The sequence below is a fragment of the Triturus cristatus genome, chromosome 7 (genome assembly GCF_964204655.1).
Source record: "Triturus cristatus chromosome 7, aTriCri1.1, whole genome shotgun sequence".
Classification (NCBI taxonomy): Eukaryota; Metazoa; Chordata; class Amphibia; order Caudata; family Salamandridae; genus Triturus; species Triturus cristatus.
The window spans coordinates 1,862,604,539-1,862,626,923 of record NC_140590.1 but is presented as its reverse complement, the minus strand read 5'-3'; the positions used below and the strand labels follow the sequence as shown (position 1 = coordinate 1,862,626,923).

Below are 22,385 nucleotides of genomic sequence, written 5' to 3'. Positions count from 1 at the left end.
CACAACGATAGAGCCAACCGTGGCCTCCCACCACCCCAAAGAAATCTCGTCGCCATCCCGTCAAGCTCAAAAAACCAAGGTCTCGGAAAGGAGAGGGGAGTATTTTGCAGCACATACAGGAACCGGGGAAGAATCATCATTTTGTAGAGGGCCACCCTCCCCAACGGATTGAGGGGTAGTGATTGCCATCTCGCCAGGTCCGCCTTGGCTTTCTTAACCAGGGGGGTCACGTTAAGCGCCCAGCTCAGTTCCGGGAGAAGGGAGACCCAGATGCCCAGATATTTGAAGGACAACCGGCGGAGGGGAATGGTATCCTGCCAGTCAAAACATTCACGGGAGAGGTGCAAAGGAACCAGAACCGATTTCCGTGAGTTGAAATACAGACCAGATGCGTGGCCAAAGCGGCCCAAGATGTACATTGCACGAGGTCCGGAGCGCACCGGATTTCCAAGGTACAGCAGGACGTCGTCCGCATAGAGGGCGATTTTGTCAGCCTCTAGGCCCGGCCACTCCCAGCCCTGAAGGAGATGGTCAGTTCTGATCAGGGCAGCAAGGGGTTCCATCGCAAGTACGAAGAGAAGGGGCGACCGCGGGCATCCCTGCCGTGTCCCCCGGCCGATCCGAAATGGCCCAGACAGCGCCCCGTTGACCAATACCCTGGCACGGGGGTGGGCGTAGAGGACCCGCACCATTCCCAAGAACTTAGGGCCGAAACCCATGTGGGTCAGGACGTCAAACAAGTAGGCCCACCCCACTGAGTCGAAGGCTTGTTCGAAATCGGCAAGCAGGAGGGCGAGGTATGGAGTTAAGCGGTGGCGGTGAGCCAGGGCCACGTGGAGGCGGCGTAGACAATGGCAAGTGCCCCGATCAGGCATAAAGCCACATTGATCCGGATGGACCAGGCTCGATAAAAAGGGCCGGAGCCGTTGGGCCAGGACAGCCGCGTAGAGCTTAATGTCGGTGTTAATGAGAGATCGGTCGGTAAGCCGCTCTGTCAGTGGGTGCCGGCGTAGACTTGGGCAGAACCACAATCGTGGCCATGTCGGCTTCCGGGGGGAAGGAGCCTTTCTTAATCGCCTCTACATAGAGATCGCGCAACCTCGGGACCAGGCTATCTTTATAGGTGGCATAGAATTCCTGAGGGAAGCCGTCGGGTCCCGGGGTCTTCCCAGCGGACGCACGCCCTATTGCGTCCCCAATTTCTTCAAGGGAAATGGGGGCCTCAAGGCTCTCCCATTCACCTGGCCTAAGCCGGGTGAGTCGCACGTCACTAGTCGCGAGCAGAGTGGCCAGGGAAAGATCCGGTGCCCGGGCCCGGTAGAGCTGAGAATAAAACTGGGCGAAAGCTTCCGCTATCGCCACGGAAGAAGACTGGAGCACGCCGTCGGAGTCGGCAATCGCCGGAATGATGCGCGACGTCCTGGGATAGGTAGCCAGGCGATGTAGCAACGCGCCATTCTTATCGCCCCATCCATACACCCTCGCTAGCGAAGACTGCCAGAGAAGCTTGGCCGCTTCAAGCGATCGTCGACGAATCTCCTCGCGAAGGAGCCGCAGCTGCCGGTTCAGCTCAGAGAGAGACTGCTCCAGCCGCAGCGCCCGGGCCTCACAGGCAGTGAGCTGCTGCAGCTGCGTCTGGCGTTGCCGCACCACGTGCGCCTTGGCGGCGCCTCTAATGGTCGCCTTGCAGGCCTCCCAAAGGGTGCCCGCCGAGTAAACCGAACCCTCGTTGGTGCAGTAGTACTGGGTCAGCTCGGTTCCCACCGCCTTACGAAGTGTCTTGTCCTGGAGGAACCAAGCGTTAAAGCGCCACATCTGACGTGCCGTACGGGGTGGAGGGCCCAGACTCAGGAGGACCGGAGAGTGATCCGAGATCCTCCTGGGGAGGATACGGACATCTTGGATACCCACGCAATCGGCGGGGGGGGACGAAGATTGCGTCAATACGCGCATGGGCATGATTGGCGGCCGAGGTGTGGGTGTATTGACGTGTGTGAGGATGCCAAGTCCCCCAGGCGTCGCATAGGCCCTGAGCCTCTGCCCAACCTGCCAGTTGCATTGCACGCGCAGCGCGGGAGTCTGAAATCGGTCCCGACGAGTCCAGCTGAGGGGCCAAGACGGCATTGAAATCCCCTCCAAGCACAGCAGTACCTAGAGGGAAGGTTGCCAGCAGAGACGCAGCGTGAGATAAAGACTGCGACAGTCCGGAGGGTGGCGTGTAGAGCGACAGAAAGCTGATCGGCCTACCCTCGAGTGTGCCGCAGATGGCCATCCCCGTTCCGTGAGGGTCATGGGTCGCCTGTGTAAGGACGAAGGGGAGGGAGCGGCGCAGCAGGATGGCAACCCCACGGGAGCCACGGGAGAACCCAGAGTGCCACACCCGTTCATACCCGTAGCGTGCCAGAAAGGGACATCTCTCACCGAGGAGGTGGGTTTCTTGAAGCATGAGCACGTCTACCCCTGTGCGCTGGGCATATTTAAGGACTGCGGTGCGCTTGAGTCTATCCAACAGGCCGTTCACGTTCCAGGACAGGATGCGCAGCTGGGCCTTAGGGGCTAGGTCTTCCATGGAGGCAGTGGACGCGAGTCGCATTGGAAGGGGAACGACCAGGGGGGAGCCGGGAGGACACCGAACGGTGCGGGCGCGCAGGGAGGGGACGAGGAGCATGCAATCCCAAGGGGGATGACGAATCTCATACTGGAGGAAGCCAATGAAGGATGGTGGAGAGCGAGCGCCAGTGGAGCGCGAGGCAGTGTCTGTGTGAAGCCACGCAGTGGCACTCGCAGGGAGCTGTTGTGTGACGGGCCCAGTAAGAAGCAAACCCAAACTAAAAAGAACACCCTCCCAAGGAGGAACAACCAACTAACACCCACCCCTGACCCCCACCCTACACTTAGAGAAAGGAAGCATCTGTCGCCCTAACTTTAACTGACAACTACAAGGCCCCAAGCAAGAGCGCCTGGGTGTAAAGAGCGTGGTGGACCCCTCCTGAAGTACGGATGTAAGTGTTCTGTCCTAGGTTACTACATAAGAGCGTGAAACCGCTGAGTCTGCTGCCCCCGCAGCGGGACCAGGTCGTCGACCCCCCCCCCCCCCCCTGCCAATGTAGAGCACGAAGAAAAGTCACATGGCGGGACTGCGGGAAAGGTCGGAAAGGTCTATATGCGCGTTGAGGGGGGTCGGAGATTGATCAGGCAGGGGCGATGGGTGGCATTGAGATCCCCCAGCCACCTGAGAGGACGTCCCGGATGAGGCGGATGAGTCTCTCGGTCCCCTCCCCGACACACTCGTGGATCGTGTCCCAGCCGCCGCCGCACCTCGGCGCCGCCGGGATTGCGTGCGCCTCCTGCGTCGTGGTCGCGGGAGCCTGGCTGCATCCTGGGCCTGAGGCAGTTTGACGGGCGACACCCGCCCGGGCTGGCGCAAAGGTCTTTCTTCGGTGAGCCAGGTCCATGCCGCCCGGGGAGTGTCAAAGAACAGAGTCTTGCCCTGGAAAACCACGCGAAGGCGGGCCGGGAACTGAAGTTGGTAGCTGAGGCCCATGGAGCGCATCTTTTGTTTCACCTCCGTGTAAGAGCGGCGTTGTTCCTGGACCTCCCGGGTGTAATCCGGGAAGATCATGATGGTGTGGTTTTCGGCATCTTCTGCCCGCCGATGCAGCTCCTTGGAATGGGTCGTGAGCTCCCGGACCTGGTCTTGGAGCTGGCGGATGTCGTCCTCCGCCGTCGAGATCCGCGACTCCGTCTCCGTGATGCGGGCCGTGGCGTTGCGGAGGTCCTGCCGCAAGAGTGTAACGTCCATCTTCACCTCCCCAACCATCCCCTCCAGGGACGTGCTGGAGGCGCCGATGGCCTGCAAGATGACGGCCAGGTCTTTGTTAGGAGCCGATGCCGCCTCTCCGCCCGCGCCCGGCCGGTCCAGGTTCGTGAATTGGTCGATTTTGGTTTGGTGGGACGTGGTCGCCAGCTTGGTGCCCCTGTCCTTGTCCATGGTGGGGTCCGGGATGTATGCGCCGGTCCCTAGGCTTGGTACGTCGGACCGCCTGCCAGGCACGCCCATCAGTCAATTAGCCGGCCGGTGCAGGGCCAGGGACTGCAGGGTTGGGAAGAGAGGAAGGAGAGAGGCACGTCTGTACCCCAGCGGGGGGAGGCCAGGAGTCCGCCGGATATGCCACTTCCCCGCTCCGATCCGGGCCGGGTCGCCCTCTCACCTCGCAACGGCTGCCCTGGCGCGACCCACACTCATAGACGTCGCCAGCTGAAGTGTAGTCCCAGGTCCGCCGCACCACTGTCACCCGCGGTGGGCCTGCAGGCTCGTCATGTACAGTGGGACCACCCCTCACGAGCCTCCGGCCCCGGACCGACAGCAGGACTCCTCCGTGGGTAGGGCCGGGACGTCACCGCCCGGCCGGCAGCAGAGATGGAAGCCCTCCGTCCGGTCAGGTCGGGCGAAACCGGGGGGAATGGGGCGCCCCCCTCTCGCCGGCGGCAACCCCAAGCCGTTAGTATAGGGTGGGGATTGGCTCCAACGGCAGCAAGGCCAAACACGAGCTCCCACGCCGGCCGCCTCTGCCTGCATCCACAAAGCGCTTTCACCCCTCACGGTCGTCCACTCTCGGGGGCCCAACAGGATGCCGTCGCCCGGACAAAGGTCTCCCCGCCCGACACCCAAGACAGGGCGAGGGGAGACCAGGGGGGGTCGTCGTCACTCACCGGCGTGAGTCCCCGGCCGGCGGTGCAGAGGAGTAATGGGCGCCAGTTCCAGCAAGGCCGGGGGCGGCCGCCCGCACAGGCCTACGCCACTCGGTCGGGTCCGTCTGCGCTGCAGGGCCTCCGCAGGTCCCGGGCCTCCGTCCCGTGTCCGCTCCGGGGGCGCCCCGCCAATCGTCGCCCTCTTCAGCACACTGGTGGTCCGTGGAGGGCAGGGGTCACCCCCCCGGGTCCCGCGATGGGCGGCCGGCCGCCGCCAGCCACACAGCCTTCGCTCCCCTCAGGGCGCCGCAGGACTCGCGTAGCGCACAACGCCGGCCTCAGAACCAGCTGGCTGCATCCCACCTGCCGTCGCGGCGAACGGGCACCAGAACTCAGCCCAGGGTGCGGGAAATCGCTTGAAAGCAGCACCGAGTGTGGCGCAGCAGCCCCGCTGCAGAATGTGAGCTTCGGATCGCTGCTAGGACAGCGAGACTCGGATGGAGATCGGATGCGAGGGGTCAAGCATCAGGAGCCTCACATCGGTGCGCCCATCTTGATTAGCGCCACCTAGCGCTCCCGCGTCGTCCACGGCTCTTAGCGAGCCCTGCCGCAGATCTCATCCTTTAAAGGTTTCCCTCCCCACTACCACCATCCACTCAGGCCCTCTCATCCCTCGAGACACGGTGCTGACTCAGTCAGTGTCGCGGGAGAACAGGCCAATGCCCAGTAACATTTTGCAGTTCGCCAATAACTCATATGACGTAGGCGGGCAAAGTCTGTCACCAATGGTAGTATATTGTATTATAGGTGAAGGTGGTCTATGCGCAGATGAGATGCAGGACAAATGGAGAGGAGGCTGCTCGTGAGTGAGCTGCGGGTGGGGGTTAATGCATAGGCATGGGGGCTGCTCGTGAGTGAGCTGCGGTGAGGGTTAATGCATAGGCATGGGGGCTGCATGTGAGTGAGCTGCGGGTGGGGGTTAATGCCTAAGCATGGAGGCTGCTCGTGAGTGAGCTGCGGGTGGAGGTTAATGCCTAGGCATGGAGGCTGCTCGTGAGTGAGCTGCGGGTGGGGGTTAATGCATAGGCATGGGGGCTGCTCGTGACTCTGTGTGCGAGAGAGAAAGTGCACACAGGCCCAGGGCTCACTTGATGGATGGATCCACCGTTGGCTGAGGGGTGTACATCACTGGTATATGACATCCCCGGCATAATAATATTGGAGTTTACAGGCATTTGCTGTTAATCCTTGTTTTATGTTTCCATGTGGGCATGTAACGTAGAATTGGGGCTTGTGTAGAAGTGCATGGCGGAGAACTGGACAAATATGATAAGCTTCTGTTTTGGTTACAAAAAAACAAACTGGTTTGTGGCCCCCAACTAGTTTCATGAAAATGACACCTATTTGGGAGAATTAAATTTATCTAAAATTAAGAATTTTTATTTTAAGTCAAAATGTGTGTATTTTTAGAAACTGACAGATGTTTGAATGCTTGGGGCCTGGTGTTTATTTGTCAATCGCAAACCAGTGATGTACAGTTCACACTGTTACTGGTTTGCAGATTGTACAGTTGTAGGAGTCCCAAAAGGAAAGTCCCAAAAGGAACTGCCTAAGGAATATTAATTAGTAAAGTCTCCGTTTGCGACTCCCTGTGATTAGCTACAAGGGACAACAGACCTCTGGCCCTGAATTTGCAGTCCCAACAGGAGAACATTTTAATAATAATAATATCTTCTTTATTCGTTTTTTTTTCACAATGAAAAACCATAAAAGAAACCTGTTGAATATACAAATACATGTTAAAACAAGAGTAATATTACAAGATTAAAATTGAAATTGGAATTCACACCGTTACAAAATCATATATCCTACAAATAAGGACTCTCGTAATATCATTACATCATCAGGGCTTAGGACCAGCATGAATTTTACAGATTTTTCCTATGCTTTATAATACATTTTAGAAAGTTAAGAACGAGATAACACACCAGTTCAGATTCTAGCAGTTGGAGGCGTAGCATGGCAGGGCGACATTGTCTAAGTCCCCATCGTTTTAATAGCGATAGTAGCCAAACCTTCCTGTGTGAATGATAAACTTTACAAAACAAAATTGTATGTAAATTAGACTGCATTGATTCATCATCACAAGGACAAAGAGTGAGAGTTACATCCCACGTATTTCTCTCAGGGAAGGTTACTAGTCTATAGAAAAAAGTTCAATCTGAATCTTGTCAGTAACATTCTATCATAGGTACTAATCTGTAATGTTAGATATGGCTGGATAGAGTAAGTAGTCTGGATCATGTTAGCATGGAGGACCGAGGATTTTGTGGACTCAGATGTCAGTCTCAAAGACTCTAGATGAGTCAAGGCCAGTTTTTTCAGCTCTCTCTTTGGTATTTCAATAATATTTTTTGGTATTAGATAATATTTCTCCAGGCCAAGATCCTTGAAGAAGTTTCTTACATACCGAAGCCATTTTATTTTTGGAGAGTGATCAAGAGTCATAGAGTCTGTCATAATTTCCTGGGTTAAGGCATTTTTATCGGAGGTCCAGATACGCCGCCAAAGCAATAATGGTTGGATCCGTAATAGATCCTCTAAATAAGGGATTCCAAGTTCCAGGTGAGCAGCATAGATTGAGGTACTACTTGGTGTAGCTAGGAGGAATCTGAGGAAAGTATTTTCAGCCACCTGAAGGGCACCAACATTTACAAATCCCCAGATTCCCGCTCCATACAAAGCAATCGCCTGGCACTTGGCTATGTAAATTTTTAGTAACTCCACTGGGGGGCCTTTTCCCTAATCTCTGTGAAAAACTCATCAAGGACATTATGGCTCTTTTGAACAGATGGTATCTAGCCTCAACTGCTGGCCTCCAGTTAAGTCTTTCGTCAATCATAATACCCAGGTAGCAGTACTGGGCAGTTACCTCAAGTTTTTGGTTTTTAAGGTAAATATTCTTTGATCGTGTTTTTCCTCTGCCTGCTACCACGACGAACGTTTTTTTAACATTGACTTGTAAGTCCAGCCCAGCCATAAAGTCAACATATCTATTCAGGGACTTCTGTAATTCACATGAGGTGCGTGCCAGGATGACTGCGTCATCAGCGTAGAGCAAGGCGGGAATCAAGCGCCGTTTTACCCGAAGGTCCAGAGCCCCCCTCAACATCTCTACCTCCAAGCCATTTGTGTACAGAGAGAAGAGGAAGGGGGCCAGGACACACCCCTGCCTGACTCCACGCTTTACTCCAAAAGGCGCCGTCAACTCCCCCTTCGTACCAAACCGCACCCTTGCTGATGCTTTTGAGTATAGCTCTCTCAGGAAATCTATAAGAGGGGGATCCACTCCCATGTGTGTCAGGATTGTCCAGAGTTTTACGTGTGAAACACAATCGAAGGCGGCGGATAGGTCTACGTAGACCATATACACCGTGTCCTTCTTTGCTTGAAAATATTTTCCCAGTATCAGGCTAAGATTAAGGGCCTGCTCCACTGTTCCAAACCCCTCCCGAAATCCGAATTGGATATCTGAGATAATATGTCCCTCCTCAGCCCACTGCCGGAGACGTTCAAGCACGACTCTACCAACGACCTTGCCCAAAGAATCCAATAGAGAGATAGGACGATAACATTTAACGTCCTGACGATCTCCCTTTTTAAAAATTGGGACCATGATTGATTTGGTCCAAGAATTTAACAGGCCCACCTTTGCCGCTGCGGTGCATACTCTGGTAAGGATAGGGGACCAGAGATCTAGATTGTATTTAAAGAGATCTACTGGGACCCCATCAGGGCCTGGGGCTTTCCCGTTTTTACTTAGTTCCAGGGCCACTACGACCTCAGTAATATCAAAGTACAGAAAAATTGGATATTCAACTTTTGGGAGTGAGAATTCTAACCCTGTTGATAAATCTGTATCTTTAAAAATCTTAGAAAAGTGAGTCACCCAGGTATCTTCGTCTATGGCCACTTCTATCTTGGGACTATTTTTGTCTAGTAGGTATGGAGATTTGACAGTTCGCCAAAAAGCCAGACTGTTTTTAGAGACGGCACCAGTATGTAACTCGTCCCATAATTTCTGCTTTAATTTATTAATTCTTTGCGTGCGTACACTTCCGTATTGCTGTCTCAAACGTTGGATCTGGGCCGGGTCTCTGTCTGTTTTCTTCAGAGCCTTCTTTAACTTTGTTAAGGCCATAGTACAGTTATGATTAAACCACCCTTTGGTAGTTGGATTTAAGGTCTTTGGAGTTATTGTAAGAAGTCCCTTAATTTTCTCTAATATTTGTGAGAAATTATTTAGGACTTTTATCAGATTCTAATAAATCGAGGCACTTAATTATGTTTGTATATGCCTCCTTCACCAGTTTTCCGGTTATTTCTTCTGGATTTATCACCCCCCATTTCAGAGTATATCCATTTTGCCTTCCTAGCTCCAGGTTATTCTGTGCAAGAGTTTTCGCTATAGCAACAGTTAAAGGTTGAGAGTTGATTGGATAGAACTCAATCCTGAGAGCGGAATGATCGCTTAAGATGTTTAACAGGACCTCAAATGACCTAACTCGGGGGGGGCAGTCCTAATGACAAGAAGATATAATCTACTGTCGTTTTATGACCCCTGCCCACATATGTCGGTTGCAGGAAGTTTGAACCTGGGCTTGGCTCATTAGCTATTACAAGTTCCAAGTCTAATAGGACATTATTCATGGCAGTCCCCACCTTGCTATGGACAAAGTGCATAATGGGGGCATCATGTTCGTCCACAATCCCACATCGATTTTTTCCGACATGTGGGCATGGATGTAGGTTCAAATCTCCTCCCCATATAAGATGAACTGCCCCTTTTCCTGCCATAAGACTATGGGTTAGTTTCTCTTTGATGTTAGAAAGAAGGGTCAAAAATTGGTCCTCCTCTAAGTTATTATAGAGGTTAAGCAGAAGGACAGACTCTTTTTTTTATTGAAGGCTAAGATAAATAGTTGAAAATTTGGGTCGGAAGCAACTACGGATACTTTTAGGTGGTTAACTGTGTTAGCGATGTATGTAATCAACCCCCCCTTGGGTCTGCCTATACTATTGCCCAGGGCTGGAGTAAAGTATGTTTTAAAGCCCGGGAGATGGAGCTCCGTCATGGACCATGTCTCCTGTAGGCATATAATTTTACCCTGCTCCAAAAAATTTGCAGCCGACCCGTCCTTAATTTTGGAGCGAAGACCCGCAACGTTCCAAAAGAGGATAGGTAAAGGCTGCGATTCTATGTTGGTCACGACTTCGTTTGCTAATCGAATCGTTTTTCCCTCAAACATTGGATTAGGTATCTTAGAATTAGTAGATTCAGTCGAAGTTAATGGTCAGTCGACCAATTCAAGAACACTGAACCTATTTGCCGTTGGAATACTGGCCCAGGCGTCCCTTTGGGGCGGCTCTCTATTTGGCATCCTCTGACTGTGGGAACCCCACTCGTCTCGTCCTCCACCCCCGTATCGTGGTCTCGGTATGTACCGGGAGCCATCATATTCACAGAGACGAGGGCCCGCTAATTGCCATGGGTTGGCATATTTACCATAACGTATGGCTGCTGTTTCCCAGGGATGATCGTAGTTATTATTGGGAGACTCTCTAGAACGCCTAAAAGGATAAAAGAAAGAAAGTCGCCTAGTTCCTATTTCTCCCTTAACGTTCGGAAACTCCCATGAGCAAATATGATCTACTGCCCTGGGGTCTTCGAGTGATACCAGAATGCAGTCTCCCGATATCGTTTTCCTGTTGTTTCCCACCCAGGGGGTTCTACGTACCATCAGGATCCTACATGACCCAGTTGCTGGAATGGGACGATTAATATTTAACCAGTATTGGACCTTATTTTTCAGTGACCATGTGGGTTCTATGTTATGATCCTCTAGCTCAGGCACACCTGTCATGACTACTACGTATGGACTAGCTTCCGGTGGCAAATTGACAGCCAATCCAATTTCGGGAATTTGCCCAGTATCGTCTCTGTTAGTTCCGGGCGCCACGAAATTAGTGGCAGATTTTTTTGAAGACAAAATATTAGTTTTAGGCAAGAGTTTTTTTGGTGCAGATGTTTTAGAGACTGGAGTTTTTGCTGTCGAGGCATTACCATGGGGAGGGGTTATAGTGATGTTAATGAGGGGTTCCACTGCTCTATTGATGTCTCTTGCTTCAGAAGGTGGTATTTTAGATGAAATTTCTAGGGGTAAGGTTTCGAGTGTTTTATTTTGTCTGTATGGAGTATTTTTAGGGGGCGGCTTGATTCCCTCCCTTTTTTTGTCCCCCTGCGGTTGCTTGGATTTCGTAATATTGACAAGATTCGATAGCTGGTACTCAATCTGTGTCAATCTTACTTCAAGTGGAGCAAGGACAGATTTTAATAGATCTGCGATATGATTTATCAATTGTGAATTTTCATAGTCCTTTATTATCTTACTGGATGGTAAGTCGGTAGATGCTTCTACACTAATTGGATCTTGATTTTCTTGTGTGGACTGATTGATGACCGCAGAGTCGACTGACTGATCTATACTAAGTGGCATTATCTCTTTACCAAGATGATGGTCACTAGTCTCACGGGGGGTAAGATTTTTTTAGCTTTTTCTTGCGTTTCTTTATCGCCTCCTCCCCCTTGTTTGCCTTATTTCATCTGGTGTTAGTTCTGGAATCATTTCTGGTGTCCTTTCTAGGTCTAGACTTAGCTGGAAATCAGAAAGTTCGGAGGCCGACAAGTCCACATTGTTTGGCAGGCTGCGCCTGCCCTCACAAAGCGGCCGACGCTCAGTATTGTTTGGCCTTTCTGGGGTTTTTGTGTTCCTTAAGTTTCCTATAGATGATCTCTTAGCCAGTTCTAAGTCCAATGACACCCTACCTTCAATTAAACTAATACTTTGGTCAATAAATGTGTTTGCCTTAGCAATAAAATCATCCATAGGACCTAGAAGCTTTCCCCCCCCCCTACTTTGGTTTTCTTTCCTCTCGTTACAACCATAGTTTCTAGAGGCCAATATGGGTAGAAAGGGACTTATATACACAAGTTATCAACACAGCTGAGGCTTTGGGAACATGCAAACACGAAGGTAATAAGTTCACACAAAATATAGTGATAAATGGACAGACCTCAAAGTATATACAAGATTAGGGACGTGGCCCGGTCCGGTCTCGAACGGCCTCAAACGGTCCGCCCTTTGCCCGGGAATCGCCCCACGCGCTCCCACGCAGCGGGGGAGTGACTGCTTTAAATAGGAGAATACGTAGGCGAGGGGGGTGTGGCGTCCAGGGAGAGTAGCCCAGGTGTAGCCAGTTGGGCTCGCAGGGGCTCCTAAACAATGAAGTCCCCTGCTGCTCGCAGCCCTGGCCAAATGCGCTCACCCCGGCAGAGGCAACCCCGTGTAGCAGCCCTTACGGTGATCTACGGACGCTGCGGGACCCGCGCAGCGGGTCCGGCGAGTTGCTGTTGCAGGAACGACAAAGAGAGTCACAAGATAGTCCGGCGTCAGACCAGGAGGCGGTATGAATCCCAAGAATAGTAGGTTGATGGTCCGCTTTTACTCCCGTCTATGCAGGGGGGCGTGGCGTCCAGGGAGAGCAGCCCAGGTGTAGCCAGTTGGGCTCGCAGGGGCTCCTGGACAATGAAGTCCCCTGCTGCTCGCAGCCCTGGCCAAATGCGCTCACCCCGGCAGAGGCAACCCCGTGTAGCAGCCCTTACGGTGATCTACGGACGCTGCGGGACCCGCGCAGCGGGTCCGGCGAGTTGCTCTTGCAGGAACGACAAAGAGAGTCACAAGATAGTCCGGCGTCAGACCAGGAGGCGGTATGAATCCCAAGAATAGTAAGTTGATGGTCCGCTTTTACTCCCGTCTATGCAGGGGGGCGTGGCGTCCATGGAGAGCAGCCCAGGTGTAGCCAGTTGGGCTCGCAGGGGCTCCTGGGCAATGAAGTCCCCTGCTGCTCACAGCCCTGGCCAAATGCGCTCACCCCGGCAGAGGCAACCCCGTGTAGCAGCCCTTACGGTGATCTACGGACGCTGCGGGACCCGCGCAGCGGGTCCGGCGAGTTGCTGTTGCAGGAACGACAAAGAGAGTCACAAGATAGTCCGGCGTCAGACCAGGAGGCGGTATGAATCCCAAGAATAGTAAGTTGATGGTCCGCTTTTACTCCCGTCTATGCAGGGGGGCGTGGCGTCCAGGGAGAGCAGCCCAGGTGTAGCCAGTTGGGCTCGCAGGGGCTCCTGGACAATGAAGTCCCCTGCTGCTCACAGCCCTGGCCAAATGCGCTCACCCCGGCAGAGGCAACCCCGTGTAGCAGCCCTTACGGTGATCTACGGACGCTGCGGGACCCGTGCAGCGGGTCCGGCGAGTTGCTGTTGCAGGAACGACAAAGAGAGTCACAAGATAGTCCGGCGTCAGACCAGGAGGCGGTATGAATTTTTAAATGCAGCCTATGTCCATTATAGGAACATGTGCTGCGTTAAAATCACATTTTTGGGAAAAAATCATTGGGAGCCCACTGCCTACTCCCCATTGGCCACCTGGACAATTGCCAAAGGTGAGTTAGTTTCCACCTCAGCCCACCCCTTCCCCCACCTGCCCGACTTGGGATTCAGTAACTGATCAATGGTTTGCAACTGGAATTTTGGTCACAATCTATGCATTCCATTGTGTAATCCCATGTTGGAGGGAGACATTTCTTTCACGCCGTCCGCACTCCCTTCTTTCTGCTAATCCTAATGGATTGCACAAAACGTTCATGACTTGTAAAAGGGCTTTGATTTACTTTTAACTTTTGAGGTGTGGCCTGAGCGGGGACTTGACATTGGTCACCTCGACTGAGTTCCTGAGCCGGGTCCTCCACATAAGCCCTGACGCGGAAGGACTGACTGCGGAGTCCGTTGCTGGGTCGGACGCCTCCAGACGTCGAGATCAAGGTAAGCCAGGGAGGCTTGGGACGGACCTGGTGCGCCCCCTACAGACCGGGAGCAGCACCGCACCCTGAGACCCTGGTTCCCCTCCGTGGGAGTTCCCCCCGTGCACCCAAGACTTTGACACCCCTCCGAGGGATTGCCCCCTTCATCCAAGACTATCGCGTAGCAGTGGACCGCCTACTTGAGGCTTGCTTATTACGAGTAGCGTTGTGCCCCACGAACTGCACAGAAGTACTTGAGGCTCGCTTATTACGAGTAGCGTTGTGCCCCACGAACTGTACAGAAGTACTTGAGGCTTCCTTATCGCGAGTAGCGTTGTGCCCCACGAACCGCACAGAAGTGCCGGATGCTTGCCTATTACGAGTGGCGCTGTGTTTGTAGGCTCTGCTCAGAAGTGCTTCATGCTGGCTTATTACGAGTAGCGCTATGTTTGCCAGCTCTGCTCCGAAGTGTTCAATGCTAGATATTACGAGTAGCGCTATGTTTGCAGGCTCTGCTCACAAGGATTCAAGGCTTAATTAGTACGAGTAACGCTATGTTCATAGGCTCTACTCAGAAGTGTTCAAGGCTTAGTTATCACGAGTAGCGCTGTGTTCTTAAGCTCTGTTCAAAGGTGTACCAGGCCTGATTGGTGCGTGTAGCACGGTAATCGCCCACTGAGGCGCTAAGGGTACCAGGGGTGGCGGTAAGCCCGCGAAGGCTGCCAGGAGTCCCTACTAGACCCCAGGTGTGGCGCTTCGATCCCCAGTCCGTACAGCGGATGTTAAGGTACACGAGTGTGGCCTAGGGCCTCAGAGGGAATTGCTGGGGAAATAGCCCTGAAGTCACCAGGTACTGCCTGCAGCACCGTTATGTATGAGTGGTGCAACAGATGCTAACCTATGTAATGAACTGCATTTACATCTAGTGAACTGCATTTACATCTAGTGAACTGCATTTACATCTAGTGAACTGCATTTACATCTAGTGAACTGCATTTACATCTAGTGAACTGCATTTACATCTAGTGAACTGCATTTACATCTAGTGAACTGCGTTTACATCTAATGAACTGCATTTACATCTAATGAATTGCATTTACATAGAATGAACTGTATTGACGTATAACTGCATAGATAAACTTGAGTTGTTTACATAAACCGTACAGTGTGGCGTCCCTTATTGTGTGCGTTCCCTGCTTCAGAGGGGGTGTGTGTTGTATGGTCGCTTTACACAAAAGCCTTTGGGTGCCCAGCCGCTCGAGTCACGTTACCCCCTTAGGGCTTGGTGACCTCAGGTCTTACACACGTCGTATCAAATTTTGGTATATTGTTAATGTTCCAACTAGGATCTTAAAACTCAGAATTCTGATATTGTGAAATGACACCGTGCTGAATTACCACACATTTTAACAAGTAATATGATAATTAAAAAAGGCAATCCAATTGTACTTTCTGTACACCTTCTTATAACATTTTTTAGCTTGAGGTAACTGTTGCACTTTCCCACAGACCTTCCACTCCTCGATAAAGCAGATGAATTACTTTTCATTCATTTGTGCATCCCTCTTCCTGTGAGAATGCATTCGTCAGCAGAGCATATAATAGCAGATTTAGTTCAGCAGCACTTCTCAGAAGCAGTAAGAGATCTATAGAGCCTGTGCAGAGTTGACCCAGTTTGATGTCACTTGTAGTAATGTGAAGTGAAACATAAAAGGGAATAAAGTGTTGAAGGAATTGTCATCTCAGAAAGAACTCACGAGTGTTGGTTAGAGCACTGTCCTTATGGCAAAAATACTCAGTCCGAAAGCTGAGTTTAGGGGTGCGTACGTAACAGATCCATGGCATACAATTCTCTACCCCTAACCATGTTTGTTTCCATCAACACTCGCACATCCGACTAGTAGCTAGAGCCCGTCTTTGATAAAGAGACCCCATGCGAATAGTCAGGGGGTCTGCTTTGTAGTAGTGTTGGTACTCCATTAGGGATTCAAAGGTCCCTCAGAGGCAGTGACCCTTGCCTGTGAGACATTTCTTTTTGGTGCTGCCTGTTAGACTGAACTTGGCATCAGAGACCCTAGAAGAGAGTGCGATGCTGTAGACAGACTTTGACTGAACCACATTTTGAAGTCCTGTAGAAATAAGCAGAGATGCTGCTTGAACTTGGGCAGTGGTGCTCATCTATTGTAGATTTACAATAGGCGACCAAGCCAGAGGCACAGCAGAGAGCACTTTACATAGGACTTCACACCAGTGTAATAGAATCATTGTGATAATGAAGAAACCACAGTACAGTAGGGCGGAAAGGTATCAGGAGAGTAGGGGGGGGCTGACGGATGAGGCCTTGGTAATGAGGTAGAGGTGTCAGAAGTACATCTTGAGTCTTTTCCAACCAAACTGGATTGAATTTAGACCAATGTTTTCAAGGATCTGGTTCTAGAGTTTCGGCGCAAAGCAGGATACAACCCGTTAAGCAATCTATCAATTGTTTTTTTGCGAGCGAGAGAGATTGATCCTCCACCAATAAAGTGTAACTAAAACCCCAGACAAGCATTGACAAATCCAAAGGTGTGACACCTAGTGCCATACCTATTGCCCTTGCCAATGCTTGCTCTGGCCTTGCTGTCATTCACGGTTCCTCCCACAGAACGCCTTCAGAGTCTGCCTCCATGGAGCTTGCAGATGGACTTTAAAGTGAGACAGCCATTTGAATCAGGTTAGGAAGCACGAAAGAGCAAAACACCTGGCTCTTCACCTGCTTCAGGAGGGAAGACTGTGGCAGAGATGAACCTTCAGGCCTCCCCTTGTAGGTTTAAAGGGTTCTCAGCTTCCCTCCACCTGTGACTGCTCCTACATATGGAGAGCGAGGAGGCCTCTGTTTCAAACAGATGCTGGCAGAGAAAACCCTGTCTTCCTCTTAATACCTGGCGAAATCCAATGAGTCTACAGTGCTTTGCCCCTCATCAGGGTCCCAGCTCATGGCAAGAGGGTTTGACAAGCTGTCACAAATAGATCATGTTCCTGCCACCACCCCGTTTGCAAAAGAGGGCTCTCATGCATGGGAGTGGCCAGAATTCTTTCCAACCTTCTTTTATTGACTATGGTTTTTTAATGTTCTTCACAGGAATGTCAGAAGAGACGCCATTCATTTTACCAAACATCAAAGAGGAGGGCATGGCTTCTTCAGTGGACCCTCCAGGCCCGGAGATAACAGGAGGCAGTGATGATGACATGGGTGAGTAAATCGTGCTCATCTGAGCCTCATGTTCTTGACTCCTCAGACAAGAATCCGGACAGCAGTCGCAATATTTGGCAACTGTCATCTGTCACCTGTGTTACCTTACATTCAGTGCACATATGTGTGGCCTTTCGGTGATTTATGTGTATACCTTAGTACTTTATCATGAGTAGAACACCGCAATCAAGTATATAAAATGAGATAAGTTTCAGAAATGACTGCTTTTTACTCAATGAAGTAAGTATCCGACAGCACCGACACTAGAGAAGTGCTTACCCCAGGAAATATAAATCTGCTTCCAATAATGGTCTCACTTGGAACACCAACAATGGAGAGCGTATCCTTGGCTGTAACAGAAATACGGATAAACAGGTAAACATTGTGCACTGTACCAATGGGAGATGCCGCCAATAGCACATCTGTTAGCCTTCTGACTCAAACATGTTAGGCATTTAAGAGGGTGCACCATTAAGGCGAATGGGGAATAAAAGCATTTTAGAGAGTGATAAATGTTTGAAAAGCTTGTGACCCATTACAGTCTATGGAAGCATTTTGTTTGTCAGACTGGCTAATATAACTAACAAACATTTGCAATGCAATAGGTCTCGTATATTCGAAACTTTGACCTATTGGTATTGTAAATGTCGATGCCTTTTATTTATGTGCATTTTGTACTTCTAGTCGCTGCTTGCAGGTTTTCAAAACGCATAAATAAAAGGCGTTGTCATTTACAATGCCAATAGCTAAATATTTCGCAAATGCGAGACCTGTTGCATTGCAAATGCTTGTTACTGTTAGACTTGAGTTTTTACACTTTTGCCCCCCAAAACTTCATAACATTAGATGAACACTCTGATCTGGGAGTGAATATTTTGATTTGTCCTGCGTTCCGTCCATCAATTGTGTGTCTTTTGCACTCTGACTTTGAACCATTGTACGGCAGCTGTTGTCACTACAGCTTCTTTGTTGAAGACCCCTGGCGCCCGGCCCTCTAGCACAGACAGACCTAGACGCAATATCAAATATGCTCTGGTGTCAGGAGAGTTAGCCTCCAGGGGTCCTAGGGTTTACATGAGCCCCTTATGTGGTGACCTCTTGCAGAAAGGCCTGGTCAAGCCTTGTTGTACTAGAGAGAAACCCTGTCCCCCCTCTAATGTCCTTCAGCCTTGGAGCTTTCAGGAATACCACTCAGAGCCGAAAAGAAGAGAGCGAGTGGACCCTCACTTTTGAATCTCCCATCTTTGTAGGTTTTGTGGCATCGCAGCTGTCTCCATATTCGCCAACATTAACTCCGCTTTAAGCTTCCTTTAGGGGAGCTCATCGAGTTTTACAGACACAGCGGCTCTCATAATTCTTTAGCAGCTCAGACGATCCCCCTTTTGGCCTGTTGGCTGTTGCCAACAATGTGCCAGGACAATTCTCAGCTGTCTCTGACCTTCTGCGGACAGGCCGTTAGATAGCTGCTGCATGTCCAAAGTCCATAATGTGTGCTGCCCGAGGCAGCTGAATTCTGCTCAGCACTCTGTTTGCTATTGTGGGGACTGCAATAGAACTGTTGCTCGCTATCATAGATATCCGTCATCCTTATGTTTTGGGAGGATAAAAGTGGTCTGGTGCTGGTCAGTTGTCCATTTCCATATGTGAAAAGACACCTCAGCATCTGTATCTGACTTTGTGCCTGACGCATCTGGTGGCGTGCGTTGGAGCGCCTAATGGTGTGCATTGGAGCTTCTGATGGCTTGCACTGGAGCGTCTCATGGTGTGCATTGGAGCGCCTGGTGGCGTACATTGGAGCGCCTGGTGGCGTGCACTGGAGCATCTGGTGGCGTACACTACAGCGTCTGATGGCGCGCACTAGAGCGTCTGATGGTGTGTGCTGAAGCAGCTGATGGCGTACAGTAGAGCATCTGATGGCGTGCCCTGAAGAGTCTGGCGTGCACTGGAGTATCTGGCGTGCACTGGAGTATCTGGCGTGCACTGGAGCGTTTGATGGCGTGCACTGCAGCCTCTGGCGGCGTGCTCTGCAGCCTCTGGCGGTGTGCACTGGGGTCTCTGATGGCGTGCACTGGAGCATCAGATGGCGGACCCCCTCTTGGACCATGCCACTGCCCTTGCAGCCTGCATGCCTCTGTGAGGTAGAAAACGGCTAAGTCGACATGGCACCCTACCTAGGTGCCATACCAGCTAACACTGCCTGTAGGTATAGGTAAGTCACCCCTCTAAAGGGCCTTACAGCCCTGTGGCAGGGTGCACTGTGCCACAGGTGTGGGCATATCTGCATGAGCAGATCTGCCGCGACAATATTAGGGTCCATTCCTCAATGTTGTAAGTGCTAGTGAAGCCATAAAGAGTACATGGGTTAGAAACTCGACAACACGAGTTCCAGAACACCATGATGGCTTCACTGAACACAGAGTTTGGTACCAAACTACTCCTCTCAGTAAAGCCACACTGATGCCAGTGTGAGATTTAGTGTACCATGTACTCAGAGGGCACCTCAGAGGTGCCTCCTGAAAACCTTCAAACCCAGGTGTGGTCTCTGACCAAGTGTTGGCAGCTAGTCACCACCAGATATGTGTTTGAGGCATGTGTGCTGTAGATACACATGCTTTGCATACTCCTGCCAACTAGTGTTAGGCCTGGATGTTTACAAGTTGTTTTTCTTCGAAGAAGTCTTTTCCAGTCACTAGGTAAGGTGACTCCTTTTGGTGATAGTGCGCATGGGCTTCTACTCCATTGTTAGATTGTTTTCTTTCCGTCATCTGGTTCAGATGTGTATTGCTGCGCTCCTATGCGAAACCGGCAATTGGGATTCCTTCGGTGTGCATTTTACTCTACAATCATTTGATATTGTTTCAATCACGTCTTCCCCCTTTTTTGTGTCTAAATTTATGAAAACGCAAACTATTTAATCAGGGGAAAAACTCTTAACCGCGGCCTTTGGGCCTCGATCATTTCTTCGATCGACTTCTAATTGAAAAACCCAGCGTCTAGCCTTCCGCAATGGAACAGACGCCATTTCAATTTTGTCCTTGATGCTAATCCAAATATCCACGCACCAACCAGCATAAGGTCTGTAACCTCTGTCTCTCCACGGAACATAGAAAGGAAGACTACGACTCGTATCGGTCGTTCTGATCTAAAAAGACTCTGCGGGATTGTCGGGCCAGATGAAGAGACATGCAGAGTATCGAGGACACCCTTGATATCTTAGGAGAAGATATCGAGCAAGAAGAGATGGAAGCGTCTGCAGCAGAAGAGGCCTTCTCCCTTCAGGACTCCGATTTAGAGTTGAAGATCGAACTTCAGTTCCACAACGTTTCAGCTGCACAGGGTGCAGTGAGTACCAAAGTCCCATTACCCACCAAACCAGTGTCCACTAAACAAAAGGCTATTGGGCCACCACTGCCATCAGGCCATGGTAGGCACAAAGAATGATTCCAATACTCCGCCTTCCGGCTCGGCACAGAAACAGCAAGTCAAGCCTTCCAGCTCCGAGCCGAGCTGATTCGCCTTCGGCTCCCAAACATCTCAGATGAAAGACAAAAAGGACAAATCCATCTCGGCACCAAAACTTTTGGCACAGAAACAAAAAGATGCTCCCTTAAAGCCCCCAAAGCCCATTTTGGAATAAATGAAAGAAAAGCTAGATCCCAAACAGAAGAAAATCTATATAAATCCTGATACTGGGTACATAACAGCTAAACCAGTAATACCTTCAAAAAGGAAGGCAGATACTGAATCCAAAATCCTTTTCAAGAGAAAAAAGGACATTGCTACCTGCCCTATTAACATTCCTCAAACCCCTCCACCTTCTTCACCATTGCCCATTATGCCAGATACAGATCCTCTACACATCACACCATCAGGCTCACCTAACACAAATCGTGATATACCAGAGGATGACGACAATTATAATCAGTGTGTCGTAATCAAGGGGAGGGAAAAAGAAGCTTTGGTCCATCCGGCTTCCAATGGTTAGTTATAAATCAGGGGGGGGGGGGGGGGGAGAGAGAGAATGGACCACTTGTCCTGTGTTACCACGGTCTTGTCGGTAGTATCCGTCATAAAAAGACCCTCATATATCTACACAGGTCGAGGGCGGTATATTTTCATTCTTCGCCATTTGTGTGCTATTTCAGCATCATCATTGGGTCATTTTCTTTTGTAAAATGCTGACCTCCGCCTGGAGGAAGACCTACTGGTACTGACAGTAGTGTAGTGGTCAGAAATAAATGTGAATATGTGCTCGTGATATGGTGAAAAATGATTAAAATCCCTATGTCACTTTCAACCTCAATGATTTATTGGGAGGCAGTGAATGGGAAATTAAAAGAAAGGTGTCGTGCGTTTAGAATGAGTTACTTATCATACGCACTTCTTATAGGTCAACATGTTTCAGCCCTCTGTGCATTCTCGGGGCTTTCGTCAGGACCGAACTAGAATATGCAGAGCCTATTTGGTTCTGCATGGAGTGGTATACTCACCACTCAAAATTCAAAGGGTCAGATCAGTTGTATCTGTACCTGAAAAAGAAAAGAAAGTTGGGGGGTGCAGTAATACATGAAAACTTATACATTCAAAAGTTTCAAATAGAGGACTGCTGGAACAGTGTTTCTCGAACATCCACAGTGGGAGTGAGTACAGCGCAACATTGTGCATTAGATAGAGGTTAATCATCAAAAAGGTAGGTAGGCATGGCGATTAGATTCAGAGCTACAGAAGTATGCATAATGCCATGTTAGATTAAGTATACGAGGGGTGTTTTGATAGTCTAGTATCAATGTCAATTGTGGGCGGTTATATTACTCGAATGCGCGCATATGTCCCAGTCATACGAAGTCATTCATTTGTCAGCAATTCGTACACAATTAGAATAGAGGGACCGATATCTCAGGTAGGTGCGCTTTTGGGCTGATGAATAATGTTTAATTGTAGGTGGTTACACTGTCTGAATAGAGCACATGTATTTAGGTGCGGAGCATCCATGATTATCGGCATTTTGTGACCATTTGTAATAGCGAGTAAACACGAAAGTAGAGAGATATCTTTGGTTCGCGCGCTTTTGGTTGTAAGAAACAGTCATAGATCTAGTTTATCCAATTGGAATGAATAATTCTTAGGAACCATCATTTTCAAAGAGGGGCATTAGAGCCTGTTGTTGTTGGCGGATAAGCACAATCTATGTCGAGCGAGAAGATAATTTGAGCAAAATTGAGTGACATAGAGACTTAACGGGCAAGGATACGTACAGCAATCTGTCATACAGGTTGAAAGTGGTTATTACCTTGTGAGCGCTTATTTGTAACGCTTCATGGAGTCACCAGCGGGCCTTTGAATGTTGATTCCATTCTGAGAAAGAAAATAAATGTTACGGTATCTTACTTGGTACTTGAAAGGCGGCAGAGGAGTCTGTTTGCTCGTGGTTCTCACCAGTTTCTTCACCGTGATTCACTTGTGCTGGCTCTCGCTACGGTGCTCCGAATGACGCGGGGCCGGTCATGGTTCGTTTGTATTCCCGGTCACGATCAAAAGGGAA

The 22,385-nt window shown here is 50.2% G+C and overlaps 1 protein-coding gene across 3 annotated transcripts in view; it reads left to right on the top strand.

Moving 5' to 3' along the window:
* The window catches only part of LOC146813512 (uncharacterized), a 451,939-nt gene that overhangs the window by 188,241 nt on the left and 241,313 nt on the right, over positions 1 to 22,385 (top strand). For all 3 annotated transcript variants that reach the window (XM_085620293.1, XM_085620295.1, XM_085620294.1), the window contains exon 8: positions 16,733 to 16,843. In XM_085620293.1, the coding sequence (XP_085476419.1) occupies positions 16,733 to 16,843 (111 nt within the window). The remainder of the gene's footprint in view (positions 1 to 16,732; positions 16,844 to 22,385) is intronic.